Source organism: Leucoraja erinacea, chromosome 17 (genome assembly GCF_028641065.1).
Source record: "Leucoraja erinacea ecotype New England chromosome 17, Leri_hhj_1, whole genome shotgun sequence".
In the NCBI taxonomy this organism is placed as follows: domain Eukaryota; kingdom Metazoa; phylum Chordata; class Chondrichthyes; order Rajiformes; family Rajidae; genus Leucoraja; species Leucoraja erinaceus.
In genome coordinates, this window is record NC_073393.1 from 41,247,944 (window position 1) to 41,261,335 (window position 13,392).

At 43.2% G+C, this 13,392-nt stretch overlaps 1 protein-coding gene across 4 annotated transcripts in view; it reads right to left on the reverse strand.

Annotated features, from left to right (window-relative positions):
- zfpm1 (zinc finger protein, FOG family member 1) overlaps positions 1–13,392 on the reverse strand; it is a 260,492-nt gene that overhangs the window by 188,136 nt on the left and 58,964 nt on the right. For all 4 annotated transcript variants that reach the window (XM_055649048.1, XM_055649046.1, XM_055649047.1 and 1 more), the window contains exon 2: positions 7,342–7,473. In XM_055649048.1, the coding sequence (XP_055505023.1) occupies positions 7,342–7,473 (132 nt within the window). The remainder of the gene's footprint in view (positions 1–7,341; positions 7,474–13,392) is intronic.

The window sequence follows — 13,392 nt, forward strand, 5'->3', positions numbered from 1 at the left end:
TATTGGCCTGGAGTTTGAGGTTGTCTGATATCTCATCCACCCTCTCCATTACCTTGGCACCCTTCCTAAATGGTGGCAAAGAGTGCTTTAACTGTAAGACGCCCAATCAATTATTTTGTATGCTTTGCTACTGCACTCCATGCATGCACTTACAAACATAGAATCCAATGTCTTTAAAAGAAGATTAATTGCTTAATGATATATAATTACCACCTCCAGTTTAAATTCCATTTGGAATATTTTGGAGGACCACAAAACCAAGATCCAAGAAAGATTGGTGGAGTGCTTTCTTCTCAACTTCACTATTTTTGTTAAGTGTGATGCCACTCCGTGTTGTTTTATTGTCAAAGGCACTCATTGTTAGTCGGCCTTCAGAATGTTGTTTGGACCAAGATTTAAGGAACTCAAGTGAAACTCAAAACAGTGGAGGAATCACTCTGAGCTCTCTGGATAGCAGAGATCAGGAAGGTTGTAGAGGCCATGAACCAAGTGGAATGCCGATTTACCAGGATGACATTTGGGCTCACATGAGAGAGCGCAAAGTTGGATTGTACTTCTTGGAAGCTTGAAGGTTTGGGCTGATTACCATTTTCTCCGAGACATTAAAGGAAACTTTTAGGGTTGCTAGAGATAACCCATTTCTATTGATTGGACAGCACAAGGTCTGTTCTTTCAGGAATGAAGCCGAGAGACACTTGTAGATTCAAAGGGCAGTGGACGTTTGGAACTTTCTACTGAGGAAGTCAATTGATGTCTTTTCAATTCTCAACTTTAAATCTGAAGTAAAGTAGATTTTTGTTAATCAAAACAATATTAAGCCTATGGGATAATGCTATGTGTATGGAATTAGATCACATGTCAGCCATGACCTAAGATTTTGGTGTAACTGCCTTAAATAACTGAAGGCTGTCTCCTGTTGGCAATTCTGATTTCTGTGGACAGAACTCAGCTGGGCAAAGTTGCAGTGTCGGGTAAATGCCTTTGCCCTGGTTGTGGTGGAGGGATGGGTTGCAGGTGAAGCAATTTGCAGAGCGCAGGTTACAACACCGTGGCCAAGATAACTTTTAGAATTTTTAATCATTAACTGTGTGCTGAATGTCCAATTTCTTAATATCATTTGACATCTGTGATGGTGTGTGTCTCAGTTGTAGATCAAAAATGGAGCATCTAAACTACGTTTCAATCAAAATATTACCAACCATGTCAATGTTATAAATGATATCCATTAAGGAAGGGGATCTTTATGGAGGCTCCTCTTTTTACTTAATACTTAAATGTCAACCACTGTGTGCAACTGATTACAGTACAAGTACAGAGCTCTGATCGAATCTATTCACTATGGGACTGCATTTGCATTTGCAACATCATTTGGGACTGCATTTGCAACATCATAAGCATACTGCATCTTCTATTTAGTGAGCATGTAATTGTGTATTGTAGGTTGCCGCTAGTTCAGGTAACCATGGTGCTGTTCCTGCTATGTTCTTCTACACCCCTCAGTTTTGCATGCGACTGCAGAGCTGTAGAGAGCGGAAGAGCCCAGGAGATAAAGAAAGCAGCCATCAAGATGCAGGCCCTGGAGTTGAATAGAACGGAAGCAGACTCGAGTGGAGAAGCCATTTTGAGTGGCTAATTTGTAAGTGCTGCGTTTGAGTGAAGTGCTGGGGCTTCGTCCTGAAAGGCCTCGGTAAGGAGGCTGAGCAGTGAAAGGCTAAGGTAAAGTCCATGTAACTTAACTTTAGCCCCAGCACAGACAAGGCAGTCGTTTACTCCTCTACCGTGAGAGACACATCAATTAGCCGCTTATTGTTCCGGGGCACAATTGCAAATATTCATGTAATTTTGTAACTTCCACGATGGCCGCGGAGTGTGAAGGGGAAAGTCAGCGGCTATGAACAGTCTGCAAGATCACCTTCCATGCCCCTAGGTTGCATGATCATCTCAGGAAGTGTGAGGCGGTGGCCTCAGTACATGGAGGTAGAGGGGTTGCAGGAGGCGATGGACAATAGTTTGCGGTGGTCATGTGTCACGATGTTGGCGAAGGCAATTGCGGGAAGCCCTACAGTGGCCAGGTTAACAACAAGTCGAGCACCACTCACTGCAGCTTTACAGAGCATCGGTAGAAGAAACAAATGGTATCACGTTGGGCTTCACCAATCCAGCAACTTCAGGACACCGGGCCCAAAGGTGAGACAATTAAGGGCCTTTTTCCGGTGACTTGCCGGCACCCGTCATAGTCGCAGCAGGTGGCCGAAAATGTTCAACATGTTGAAAATCCAGCCGTGACCAGAAAAAGGTACGACTCTTTGGGCGACTACTCACGACCAAACAGGCGTCACCCCGCGACATGTCGCCTGTATGGTCATGGTGACACCTGTATGGTCGTGAGTAGTCGCCCAAAGAGTCTTACATTTTTCTGCTCGCCGCTGGATTTTCAATATTTTGAACATTTTCAGAGCCTGCTGCGAATATGACGGGTGCCGGCAAATCGCCGAAAAAAAACGTGTTAGTGGGACAGGCCCTTAAGGAATTGCATATCCCCCCCCGTGCCAAGATTGGACATTTCGCAAACTTGGAAGTTGCAAGATGGCGGGGGAATGTGGCAACTCTCATGTACTCATGCAGGGTATGATTTGATTAGAAAGCATACTGAACAAACTTCTCACTGTATTTCACAATGTACTCACCCAGAGAGTTGTGAATCTGTGGAATTCCCTGTTACAGAAGGCATTGGAGGCTAATTCACTGGATGTTTTCAAGAGAGAGCTCCTGAAGGAATCACGGGGTTTTGGGGGAAAAGGAGGAACCGGGTACTAATTCTGGATGATCAGCCATGATCATATTGAATGGTGGTACTGGCTTGAAGGACCGAATGGCTACTCGTGCACCTACTTTCTATGTTTCTATGTATGTACAGTATCACATGGGAATTGTTTTGAATGTGGCAGCAATTGTGCAGGACTATCCTTGGCTGATGAGTTACAATTGGACACCAGGACGAGAGGGTATGGTATCAGAGTTTAATTTTAGTTTAGTTTAGAGATACAGCACGGAAACAGGCCCTTCGGCCAACCGAGTCCACACCGACCAGCGATCCCCGCACATTAACACGTTCCTACACACACTCGGGACAATTTACACTTATACCAAGCCAATTAACCTACAAACCTGTACATCATTTGGGCATGGGAGGAAACCAGAAGACCATCAGGTCAATGGGAGAATGTACAAAATCCATACAGACAGCACCTGTAGTTAGTATCGAACCCGAGTCCCTGACGCCGTAAGGCAGCAACTCTACCGCTGCACCACCGTGCTGCCCAGAGGTGTCAGAAATAGATGAAATGCATTCAAAGTCTCTTACAGCTGTGATAGAAAGAAGGCATGGTCAAGGAAAACATCTCAGAGTGACCTTTGTGGAAATACTCAATTCGCTGGAGCTGGCACTGTGCAATGGAATGGAACCAATACAGGTGACAGGTGGCAGGGTGGGAAGAACTATGGTTGAGAGAGCTGTGAGAATCTGTCACTCACCTATATTCTGCGATGGGGTCAGGGAAATCTAAAAGTGAAAGAGAAGGGTCAGAGATGGAACACGTGAGAGCAGGTTGGAAACTGACTGCAATTGTTGCAAAATGTGAGTACCGTATCAATCCAGGAAGCAGCACCAATAATTAGTCATAGACCCATGCAGCATGGAAACAGGCTCTTCGGCCCAACTTGCTCATGCCCCATCTATGGCAGTCCACCTGTGTTTGGCCCAGATCCCTCCAAACCTTTCCTATCCATGTAATCTGTCTGCCTTTGTACTGGAGAAAGGGTTAGCGGAGTGGCCCCTATTAAGACTAAAACCATAGATAGATACAAATAGCTGGAGTAACTCAGCGGATTAGATAGCATCTCGGGAGAAAAGTAATAGGTGACGTTTTGGGTCGAGACCCATCTTTAGGCTCTGAAGAAGGGTGTCGACCAGAAATGTCACCTATTCCTTTTCTCTAGTGCTGCCTGACCTGCTGAGTTACTCCAGCTTTTTGGGTCTATCTTCAGTTTAAACCAGCATCTGCAGTACTAAAACCATGATAGGTCTATGGAACCCACTAAAGAACAGATATAAGTTGAGTCTGTGCGAGTTCTTTGACTGGAGAAAGAGAGTGGAGTTGGAGAAGATGTTCAATGTGAAAATGCCTTAAAAGCTGCACCATGGCCAGATGGACGATGAGGTATTGTTACTCTTAGACCGAGGCTCAAAAATAAAATCTACTAACCCTAGCAATCTGAAAACACTGAAAATTCTCAGGTTGGACAACTCTTTCTCCTTCCATCAGTGCCTCGGTTTCAGGGCTAACCTTCTTCATCGGGAATGGGGGGAGCGGGAGAGAGAGAAGCGTTTACTTGTCTCTTGTAAACCACTGATATTCTTTCTGACCTAAGATACCCTTGCCTTCCCTCTTTGCAACTGAAACCTAACATAATCTCTCTCTTGTTCCTGATCTGATGAGTAGTCTTCAACCTGAAACTGATCCCGTTTCTCATTCCACAGGTGCTGCCTGGCCTGCTGAATGCTTCCATTCGGGGCCTCATTGGAACAATATCGAATTCAACAATTTCAGGAATTTCACTTAGTCTGCTTGAGCAACAGCTGGTCAAAACTGTTGCAGCTTACCCAGTTGCAATATTTACTCAACTTTGTCATCTTTCCACTAGGCAGAACGACCTGCTGGGCATTTACTATAGCATGGACGCGCATTGCACTTATTAATCTTATAACAGCACTTATTAATCTAGCTTTATCATCTATTTATCACTATGCCAATCCTGGCCTCACCTTAGTGATATTCCCAAGTCTTATTCATTCCACCCCCACAGGCTCTACAACTTAGCGGCCTGTCCCACTTTCACAACCTAATTCACAACCTTTTTTACTTGTGGACATTTTTCATCAGGCTAGAAAAAACGCTCCGACCTACTTGATGCCACGAGTACCTACGACTAGCATCACGGCCTGCTACGACCTACTTACGACCTCCTACGACCTCGTGACGACCATGCTGCGAGTATAAGTCAAGGGCAAACTTGTCAGAGGTCGTGAATTAGGTCATGAAAGTGGGACAGGCCCTTTACCACTAACTTGCCTTCTTTCTTTTCTATTAATAATCAAGGGTCCTCAACCTGAAATGTTAACTGTTTCGCCCCCCCCCCCACACCCTGCCCCCGCCCACACCCTGCCCCCCCCCCCCCCCCCGCCCCACACCAGCGCACACCCACACCCCGCCCCCGCCTACAGATGCTGCCTGACCTGTTGCGCTTTTATTTTTTTAGCCATAGTTTCAGCATCTGCAGGTTTTTTTGATTTTCATTTCTACATTCTATGTATCTGGTATAGTATGTACACATTTTGTAAGAAATGTCGGGAATATAGATGAATGTGTATTATATATTTTAAACTGAGTTAAAAAAAAAAAGATATGCAGTGAAATTGCCTTCATAGTGGATAGTAATCTGAAAATGGTTTAGATTTAAAAATGTAAGTCTCCATTCTTTGTGATCTCTTCAGCAGACATCTGACCATAATTTCGTGATGGTTTGTAAATACTCAGTAAATGATTAGGAAACTATTTTCAGTTTAGAAACTTTCAATTGATACTGTAAGCATTGCATGTCGAATATATTTGTGGATCACTGAAGTATGTTCAAACCATTAAAGTGTTTTATAGACAATGTAAAAAGATTTTTATAGGCACTGTAATGGTAAAGTACTCCAGGATGGCAATAGATTCATGCTGAAAATGAACAATTTTGTTTTGTTAACTTAAGGGTAAAATGGTCAATTAGCTTACAAGCTAAATGTTGCCAAGACGCAGTCAATTCCTGATTATGTACAGTCTGGTTCAGCAACTTGAATGCTCTGGAGCGAAGACTGCAAAAAGTTGTGAACACTGCCCAGTCCACCGCAGGTTCTGACCTCCCCATCATCGAAGGGATTTACCCGAGTCACTGCCTCAAAAAGGCAGCCAGCATCATCACCCTGGCCACACACTCATTTCACTCCTGCCATAAGGAAGAAGGTACAGAAGCCTGAAAACTGTAAGGTCCAGGAACAGCTTCTATTCAGCTATTAAGCACTACAACCTCAAATAAGCTCTGAACTACATAGAGAGAGAGAGAGTGTGAGTGAGTGAGCGAGTGTGCTGAACTTTTTTTTCTCATCTATATTACTAAAAAGTCTGATCTTGACCGCTTTTGGCTCGCTGTGCTGCGATTTCCGAGAGAACGCTGCCACCTACGGCCGTCATATTTGGCCACCTCGCTCAGAGCCCCCCTCCGCCTTCCGGGACCGGAGGATTTTCCCATCGATGAAAAATCAGAGAGATATTAATGATTTTAAATAATTTGCCATTCTCTCTGCTGTCCCTGCTGGAGGGAGGGGGAGGGACTATAAAACCAGGAAGTGGTGTGCCTCACTCAGTCTCTGTAAGATGGAGGAAGCCAGGGGGTCACATCTCTCTGAGCTCTGAATAACACTGAACACATGTCTACTCAACTGTGAGTGCCCTTAATGTGGTTTGAAAATTAAAATATGGTTGGTTTGAAGTAAAAATGCACTGCAAATGGTTGTTTGGGTTGAAGTATAAATGCACTGCAAATGGTTGTTTGGGTTGAAGTAAAAATGCACTGCAAATGGTTGTTTGGGTTGAAGTAATTGGTGGAGAGGAATTGGTGGAGAGGTGGAATTGGTGGAGAGGTGGAACATTGCGTCAGGGGACCAGCCCTCCCGTGTGAACATGGGACCCAATGGGTCTCACTTAGTCTAGTTTATTATATTGTTTACAGTGCACTAGGTTTTCATATTATGTTGTGCTGCAAGCAAGTAAGAATTTCATTGTTCTATCTGGAACATGTTTACAGTTCAAGTTATGTGAAGAGAAACATCAGATGATTTTCATTACATCCAAGTTTATATCAAACTAAAATACATTGCACACAGAGTCACAGCAAAACTTAGCATTTACACACAGTTTTAACTTTTACAAATATATTCACAACCAAATAACTACTCAGGAGAGAACTATGAAAGAAGTGTTGATTTCTGGTCTAGCGAAGTGTGAGGGTGGATGCATGGCTGGAGCAAGATTTGTTAAACTCGAGCTCAGGAATAATAGGTAGTTTGGCATGGAATGAGGGGAGGGAAAAGAAGCAGGATAAACCGATACGTTACAACATAGAAACTTTTGTAATTTACTTATGATATCATATTTAGGGGTAGTGACATTAAATTTTAGGATTTCAAAACCCAACTTGCAAAAACTAAGATGAGAATTGATAATTGTAGCATCATATTACCTTCACTATAAAAAGAACTTGATGTATCACAGTCTGCTGATTCATCGTGGTTAGAAGCTACTGTTTCTCTTTCAGACATATTGTTGTCATCAGTTAGATTCTCCTCTCCTTTCTCCATTTCATCAACGGAACCTTGAAATAAAAATAAAATTCTCTGCTCAATCTCACACACACACACACAAAGAATATGGCGTTTGAGAAGGCTTCTCGATTTAAGATCAAAGTCTGTCAGCTACACAAATGGTCATGTCTCCTGTTAATCTACATGAAGATCATTTCCATAAAAAATATTTTGCAGTAGTGTCTGACCATAGCAATTACAGTTCTGAAGGAAAGTATTGAGCATATTATATCTGAATTTAAGCTAAGGTTTTCTACTGATTGTGTCTATTAAGAGACTACATGAATTTAATTACTAGAGAACTCCGTTACTGTACTTAAAGTATCAGGATCAGCTGATAAAAGTCAGGGGGGTAATTACAGGTGTGCAGAAGGTAATGAAATGGTATGGGATGCATTATTAATTTTAATCTATAATATTATGAAAAATTATTTTTATGAGCAAAACTTAAATTTTCTACATTTTATTAGGTTGCTCAATAACACTACCCAAAGTTAATGTCAGCATAAATTAAATACTTAACTTCATTTTTGAGCCAAGAAGATTGGTCTGCATATTCAAGTTAAAAAAAAAATTGATTCTCAGAATCTCACAAACTCAGCTTTTGAGTATTGCCAAGGATGACCAAGCTTCTGCCAGGCATTTAATTTCTTCATTTAAATTTTAAGCAAAATTAATTTCTTGTGCTCTCACCAATTCTAATAGGGTTAATTGGCTGTGTGTGGTCTAAATCAGAAATAAGGAGTACAAAGGCTAGACAAGACAACTTTTAATTGTTATTACATCGATAATAGCATTTGGATTTGGCAATTCGCACCGAATAAAAATTGATTATCAAAATTAACATAATGAATGTTTTATAAATTCTCATTCTTAAAGCTATGATTTAGTAGATGAACTTGTGCAAACAAAAGAGTCCTGGGAGAGATGATGTGAAATGCAACTTATATTTGTCAACTGTGGGCAGGTTCCTGATTAAATAATTGCTTTAATAGCTTTATTTCTGGCATCATGGAAATAAAGTATTTCAGAATTACTGCTTGGTTACATGGGTGAGCAACCAGAGAGAGTGATGCCAATCTGTGCTGGGAGGGGGCAGGGGGGGAGGGTTCCACCATCAAAGCCACTGCCCGTTTTCACCCCAAATCAATTATTATGCATCTTATGAGCAGAAATGATGAGCAGCAATCAAGTTCTGAAACCGCGTTTGACTCTTTTCCCATCTTTCTCCACAGGCAAAAGGGACTAATGTACAAGCCCCATTAATATCCTGGCTGAAAGCAGTTCATTCATTTTCAACAGACAATGAAATCTTGTACCTTCCTAGCTTGCAAGGTTTAATTTCACCCTTGGTTTCTTATATACGATACACGAGCTGCAGGATTGTACATTTGAAATGTTAATAAAGTACAATATTGTTACATTTAAATGACCAAATCAAACAATTGCTGTTGCTATTATCGCAGTTGTTCTTTGACAATAAAACTAGTGGACAGACTGCAATGTGAGGAACATCAGATTCTTGGACATGTCTCACAATGCCCCTGAATAGAAAACATAGAAACAGAAAAAAGTTGCAGGAGTAGGCCATTCAGCCTTTCGAGCCAGCACCGCCATTCAATATGATCAGAGTTGATCATCCAAAGTCAGTACCCCGTTCCTGCATCTCCCCCCGTGTCCCTTCATTCCATTAGCCCCAAGAGCTAAATCGAACTCTCTCTTGAAAACATCCAGTGAATTAGCTTCCACTGCCTCCTGTGCCAGAGAATACCACAGATTCACAACTCTCTAGGTGAATTTTTTTTTCTTATTCTCAGTCCTAAGTGGCCTACACGTTACACATTTCAACTGTAACCCCTGGTTCAGGATTCCCTCGACAACGGGAACATTTTTCCTGCATTTAGCTTGTCCAATCCCTTAAGAATTGTATACGTTTTTATAGGATCCCCTCTCATCCTTCTAAATTCTAGTGAATACAAGCCCAGTCGACCCATTCTTTCATCATACAGTATCCTCCATAATATTTGGGACAAAGACGCATCATTTATTTATTTGCCTCTGTACTCCACAATTTGAGATTTGTTTAAGAAAAAAAATCACACATGGTTAAAGTGCACATTGTCAGATTTCAATAAAGTCCATTTGCACATTGTCAGATTTCAATAAAGGCCATTTTTATACATTTTGGTTTCACCATGTGTTTATATATAGTCCCCCCCATTTCAGGACACCATAATGTTTGGGACACAGCAATGTCATGTAAATTAAAGTAGTCATGTTTAAAATTTTGTTGCATATCCTTTGCATGCAATGACTGCTTGAAGTCTGCGATTCATTGACATCACCAGTTGCTGGGTGTCTTCTCTGGTGATGCTATGCCAGGCCTGTATTGCAGTTATCTTTAGCTTATGCTTGTTTTAGGCCCTTCAGTTTTCTCTTCAGCATATAAAAGGCATGCTCATTTGGGTTCAGATCGGGTGATTGACTTGGCCACTCCCGGGGGCATGAACATCGAATTCTCCCAATTTTGTTGCTTTAACAGTATGTTTGGGATCATTCTCTTGCTGTAGAATGAACCGCCGGCCAATGAGTTTTGAGGCATTTGTTTGAACTTGAGCAGATAGGATGTGTGTCTATACACTTCAGAATTCATTATGCTACTACCATCAGCAGTTGTATCATCAATGAAGATAAGTGAGTCAGTACCTTCAGCAGCCATACATGCCCAGGCCATAACATCCCCACCACCGTGTTTCACAGATGAGGTGGTATGCTTTGGATCTTGGGCAGTTCCTTATCTTCTCCATACTCCAAACATTTTATGGAGGGCATTGTAAGTCAGTCGCGCCATCCCGGGAATTAACCTGGTGAACCTGCGCTGCATTCCCTCAATAGCAATAATGTCCTTCCTCAAATTATTAAAGCAAAACTGCACACAATAATCCAGGTGTGGTCTCAGCAGGGCCCCTGTACAACTGCAGTAGGACCTCCTTACTCTATACTAAACGCAAATCCTCTCACAATGAAGGCCAACATGCCATTAGCTTTCTTCACTGCCTGCTCTACCTGCATGCTTATTTTCAGTGACTGATGTATAAGGACACCCAGGTCTCGTTGCACCTCCACTTTTCCTAATCTGACACCATTCACATAATAATCTGCCTACCCGTTCTTGCCACCAAAATGGATAACCTCACATTTACCCACATTATACAGCATCTGTCATGCATCTGCCCACTCACCCAGCCGATCCAAGTCACCCTGCAGCCTCATAGCATCCTCCTTGCACCGCACACTGCCACCCAGCTTTGAGTCATTTGCATAAATTGTGCATTAAATTGTCAATATTGTGCGTGAAGTAATCTCCGGGCAATTAACCACACTATTTTGTACATGAAGGAACTGCAGATGCTGGTTTACATTGAAGATGAGCACAAAATACTGGAGTAACTCAGTGGGACGGGTAACATCTCCGGATAGAAGGAATGGGTGACTTTTCAGGTCGAGTCCCTTCAACAGACTCTTCAGTCTTCAGATTCTTCAGTCTGAAGAAGTGTCTCAACCCGAAACATCATCCATTCCTACTTTCCAGAGATGCTTGCTGTCCCACTGAGTTACTCCAGCATTTTGTGCAAATATACAATATTTTATACAGTGGATCTGTGCAAAATACTGATGCCGGCAACGGAATCCCCATGTATTTACTACAAATCAGCATCATTTCAAAAATACGTACGTCTGCATATCAAATGAAAATTTGAATTAGGCACTGCTCCATCCTTGTATGGATATTGAGAGAGTGTTGTGGGATTCTGGTTGTGTGACATATCTTATTCAAACTGCTCCTAACCACCTATCAACCCCCATGAATTTACACCTGTAAACCTCTACCACTATATCCTAATATGCATCGTCACATTGAACGACTACCGCCCGGTTGCCCTAACTCCAATACCAATGAAGTGCTTCGAAAGGCTGGTCCTCTCCCATATCAAATCCAGCATCCCTGCCTCACTGGACTCTCATCAATTTGCATACAGAGCAAATAGATCAACTGAGGATGCCATCTCTCTGGCTCTTCACACTGTCCTGACTCACCTGGACAGACAGGGCACGTACGTGAGGATGCTCTTTGTTGACTATAGCTCTGCATTCAATACGGTCATCCCCACCAAGCTTACCACCGAACCCCGCCAGCTAGGCCTCAGCTCGCCGATATGCGATTGGATCCTGAACTTTCTGACGGAGCGACCGCAGGCAGTGAGACTGGGCCCGCACCTGTCCTCCACTATCACCCTGAGCACCGGCACACCACAGGGCTGTGTACTAAGCCCCATGCTCTACTCCCTCTTCACTCACGACTGTGTTCCTGCATTCGACACCAACACCATCGTGAAGTTTGCAGACGACACAACAGTGATTGGGCTGATCACCAACGGTGATGAAACAAAATACAGAGCGGAGGTGCAGAACCTGGCGGACTGGTGCACACGTAACAACTTGTCACTAAACACCTCCAAGACCAAGGAGCTGATTATCGACTTCAGGAGGTCCCATAATGGAGAATAACGCCCCAATCTCCATTTACGGGGAAAGTGTGGAGAGAGTGTCCAGCTTTAAGTTTCTGGGCACTCACATCTCAGAGGACCTCACATGGTCCACCAACACCGCTGCGCTGGTCAAGAAGGCACAGCAACGACTGTTCTTCCTGAGGACATTAAAAAAGACTGGTCTGCCCCAACAGCTGCTGACAACATTCTACCGCTGCACCACAGAGAGCATATTAACGTATGGCATCTCTGTGTGGTATCTCAGCTGCACGGAGGCGGAGAGGAGAGCTCTTCAGCGCGTCGTCCACAGAGCGCAGAGGATTATTGGGACACAGCTACCAGCCTTGGAGGGCATCTACCACACACGGTGCCTCAGGAAGGCCGTCAGCATCCATAAAGACTCCTCACACCCTTGTAACGGACTGTTCGAACTACTTCCCTCCGGCAGACGTTACAAGGCCTTCTACGCCCGAACCTCCAGACTCAGAAACAGCTTCATTCCCAGAGCTATAGCGGCTCTGAACCGGCCCTGCTGAGTGCCCCCCATCCCCCCTGGACTGTCTCCCTCGGATGGTCACGTCACACAGCTTATTTATTTATTTTACTTTTCTTTTACATCGGTTGGAAGCTGCATACTAAATCTCGTTGCACTGATGTGCAATGACAATAAAAGATATTATTATTATTATTATTATTATTAAGTGGTCGTGCAGCTACTGCACTCCCACAGCCTCCCATTTAACCTCTATCTTGCCTTTAAATTCTTATCATGATTTCAAATCCCATCCTGGCTTCAAACCTCCTCGGGTCTTTTATTTCAGCCCAACACTCATCGGAAATAGTAGACTCAAAATGCTGGAGTAACTCAGCGGGTCAGGCAGCATCTCTGGAGAGAAGGAAGAGGTGACGTTTCAGATCAAGACCCTTCTTCAGACTGATCCGAATCATCATAAATATCTGCACGTCAAAAACGTAAGGGGTGAAACATAGTTACCAGTTGTTCTTGGGGAAACCAAGCATGTAATGGCTGGCTACGTGGAGAACACCTCCATCCAGACCACCACGATCACCCTATGCTACTGGCTGTTGGTGCTTTAAGCAAGCTCTCCGGTCTGAAGAAGGGTTTCGGCCCGAAACGTTGCCTATCTCCTTCACTCCATAGATGCTGCTGCACCCGCTGAGTTTCTCCAGCATTTTTGTGTATCTCCGGTAAGGCTTAACTGTAGATTATAGACTTTAGAGTCATTCCAGTAAAACATTAAATTATCCAATTCTTAACTCACTCTTTCTCTCAGACAACAGTCTTTCTCTCAGCAGCATCTATGGAGCGAGTTATTTGGGCCGAAACCCTTCTTCAGACTGATCTTTTTTTGATTACCA